Here is a 3272-nt window from a genome sequence, read left to right as displayed (position 1 = left end):
AAAAAAAAAAAAAAAAAAAAAAGGCCAACAACTAGACTAGAGAGGGTTCAAACAGTAATTAATGGTTCCATTTTCACTTGTATTGCGTGAGGCGGCAGAGTTGAGGGAGTGGAGAGAGCGTGCGAATTACTTCTTAAGGGGCCCACATCCTATAAAAACCCTTTCTCTGCTACGCTGTTTTTCCCCCGCGAAAACCAAAAACGATTTCAGTCACACAGAGAGATTCGTAGACTGAACATCGGCCATTGATTGGAATTTCTCGCCCATTTTCACGATGGGGAACCGAAGATTTGCGCAGGTTTCTACTAGCGATGAGGAAGATGAAGTGCCGGCAACGAAGCAGCAATTCTCTAATTCAGACGACAACTTGCCAGTTCGGAGGAAGAGGAAGAAGATGAAGTTCATAGAGGAAGAGGAGGAGGAGCTGGAGGAGGAAGGGGAAGAGAGAAATCGCAGGAGTAGAAGGAGTAGAAACAAGGGAGAGAAGGAGGTGGAAGCTTATAAACAGCAGGCAGATGATGAAAATGAGGACGATCAGTCGCAAGAGGACGCGAAGCCGGTTGGGGATGCTGTTAGGGTTTCTGGGAAAGGGAGGGGAAGGAAGAGCCATTACAATGCGTTTGAATATGATGGGAACAGATATGATCTCGTGAGTTACTTTGTGTTATTGGTTGTTTGGTTTTTAGTGTTGCTATATTTTTTTAGAATTCTACTTAGTTTTCGCTTTTTTTTTTCAGTGTTTGTTAATCCACTTAGTATCGACAGTTGTATGGGCTTGAAAAAAAAAATGTGAGACTGAAGCCGTGAAAAGTGGATTCTTGTAGTTGGCAGTAGCTAGGGCTTGGTATATCCCTAATATGCTAGCATCATGTTCTGAATTTGTTATCTCAAGTAATAGTATCATGTGCATTTTTTATGGTATCTTAAGCATACTTCGTAGTTTTGAACATGTCCAGGACATAAAACGTTTAAAAGGATGAGTCCATGGGACGAGTTGCATCTCGTTATACTTGTTCTCGTGTGAACATGAACTTCGTGATCACTGACTGTTCTTATGAATTTCCTTCCGATTGTTGGTAGGAGGATCCGGTACTTCTGGTTCCTGAGGACAAGGATCAAAAACCTTATGTGGCAATTATCAAGGTAACATGCTTATTTTTTTCATCTGAATTTTTGAAATCTAATCTTTTGCTATGTCCTGGAATTTTGAGATGTGAAGCTTTTCTGATGCACGTTGATAAATGATATAAAATGCTTTTATTTGAACAAATTGGCGTTTCTTTTGGCAGTTTCAGGGTGTTAAAAAATTGAGGTTAATGTTCACATTTTCATGTATTGGCTCTTTGAGTTGGGAGAAATGCATTAGAATGTGTGTGTGTGTGTGTGTGTGTGTGTGTGTAATGGATGTAATGAATGCAATGAGCTCCTTTAAATTTTTGCTGAACTTCTTGAAGGAGTGCCTCCCCATCTTTGTATGAAGATGTCTATCCCAATCATGTGTTCACAAAACAAATTCAAAAGGTTACAGACAATGAAGTTGACCTTAATGGTCTAATTTGCTGTCATCATCTCTTAGAGGGGAGCATTTATGTAATTGTGGCTCAATTCAATGGCTGGACGTTTTCTATTTGAACTGTTGATACATTATTCATTCAATTGGTCACTCCTTGTGTTGGAAAAGTATAATTTCATTTTTTAAAACTGTTTAACCCTTTTCTCGTGAATTTAGTTGGGATGCATTTTCCTTATGTATGGCTGATTAACATATAAGGGAGATGCTCATGACTGGTCACTATATATTGGTTCCATAGTCAAAGGGGCAACTTGGATATGCAGTGGTGATTTTTGGGCTTATTCTAAGCTGCTAGCCACTTTTTTGGTAGCCTATCCTATTCATTCCCGTTAGACCATGAAGAATGAGTATGAAACATTTACCTGATAATATTTGGATTCTTTTGGGGACGTATTCTAAACCCTATCCTGCTATCTAGAGGGAACTTGAAGCTTGTAGGACATTGAATTCTCACTACATGGTTTCCTTTTTCAACTTGATATTTTGAGCCTGTTCTTATATGGCAGTTCTTGTTTTTATATGTATGCACATACCTGTAATCTGCAGAGGAAGTTAGCCACTCTCTTGTCCCTGAACAATGGAACTTGGTCCTATTGATAGGATATTACTCAGAACAAAGATGGCATGATGGTCACTGGGCAGTGGTTTTATCGTCCCGAGGAAGCTGAAAGAAAGGGTGGTGGAAATTGGCAATCACATGATACTCGAGAGCTGTTTTATAGTTTCCACCGTGATCAGGTTCCTGCAGAATCTGTAATGCATAAATGCGTTGTGCATTTTGTTCCATTGCATAAGCAACTTCCAGTTCGGAAGCAACATCCTGGTTTTATTGTTCGAAAAGTGTACGACACAGTTGAAAAAAAACTTTGGAAGCTAACTGATAAGGACTATGAAGACTCTAAGCAGGAGGAAATTGATGAACTTGTTAAGAAGACCATGTCACGGTTGGGAGATCTTCCTGATATTGAGCCTGAAGATGCCCCAGCTGACCAGGAAGATCAATTGAAGACTAAAAGAAGTTTTAAAAGAAAAAATATATCTCCTCTTGATATTACAAGAGATGAATCAGAGGCAACCAGATACGATCACAGCTTAAAAGCTGAAACACCAGGAAGCTGTACAACTAATCGATCTGAGTACTACTCCATATTAGAAATATTTGACATTCTAACAGGTGAAACTCATCGTGATAAATGGTTGGAAAAACTTTTGGAGGGGGTTCAGTACGTATGTTATACTCCTGAGAAAACACGTGAAGATGATAGAGGACAAACTGCTGCTAATGGTGTTAGCCATGAAAATAAGAATCCGGAACCATCGATTGTAGCACAGAACAGTGCTAAGGTATGAAGTATGAGTACAAAAATCTGGTAGATGTGTTGATTAGCTATACCATTATTACGTACCTTTGTAATCAATAAACATTGACTATATTTTTTCTGGTTTTGCAGAGCGGCAAGTCTTTTCTCTGGCCAGATGCAGCAGTTCCAGCCATAACTGCTCTCGAGAAGGTGTCCAGTGATGCCCTTTCTGCTGATTTTCAGAAGTATAACCAAAAAATGCGGCAACTGGTATTCAATCTCAAGGTTAGAAAGCTCTCTAGTTTTTTATGTGGCTTAATAATCATACTGGCTCAGTTCCTTTCATTTTTTCTCAAAGAAAGTTTGGTTTCTTACACCCCCCCCCCCCCCCCCCCCCC

The 3272-nt window shown here is 39.6% G+C and overlaps 1 protein-coding gene across 1 annotated transcript in view; it reads left to right on the top strand.

Moving 5' to 3' along the window:
• Positions 1–120: 120 nt before the first annotated feature.
• Positions 121–3272, top strand: part of LOC111459809 — a 7021-nt gene continuing 3869 nt past the window's right edge. The window contains exons 1-4 of the mRNA XM_023102882.1: positions 121–649; positions 1081–1143; positions 2174–2917; positions 3025–3159. Coding sequence (XP_022958650.1) covers positions 275–649; positions 1081–1143; positions 2174–2917; positions 3025–3159 — 1317 coding nt within the window. The 5' untranslated portion in view covers positions 121–274. The remainder of the gene's footprint in view (positions 650–1080; positions 1144–2173; positions 2918–3024; positions 3160–3272) is intronic.

This window comes from Cucurbita moschata, unplaced genomic scaffold, assembly GCF_002738365.1.
Source record: "Cucurbita moschata cultivar Rifu unplaced genomic scaffold, Cmos_1.0 Cmo_Scf00022, whole genome shotgun sequence".
Taxonomy (NCBI): domain Eukaryota; kingdom Viridiplantae; phylum Streptophyta; class Magnoliopsida; order Cucurbitales; family Cucurbitaceae; genus Cucurbita; species Cucurbita moschata.
This window is presented reverse-complemented; position numbering and strand designations above follow the sequence as displayed.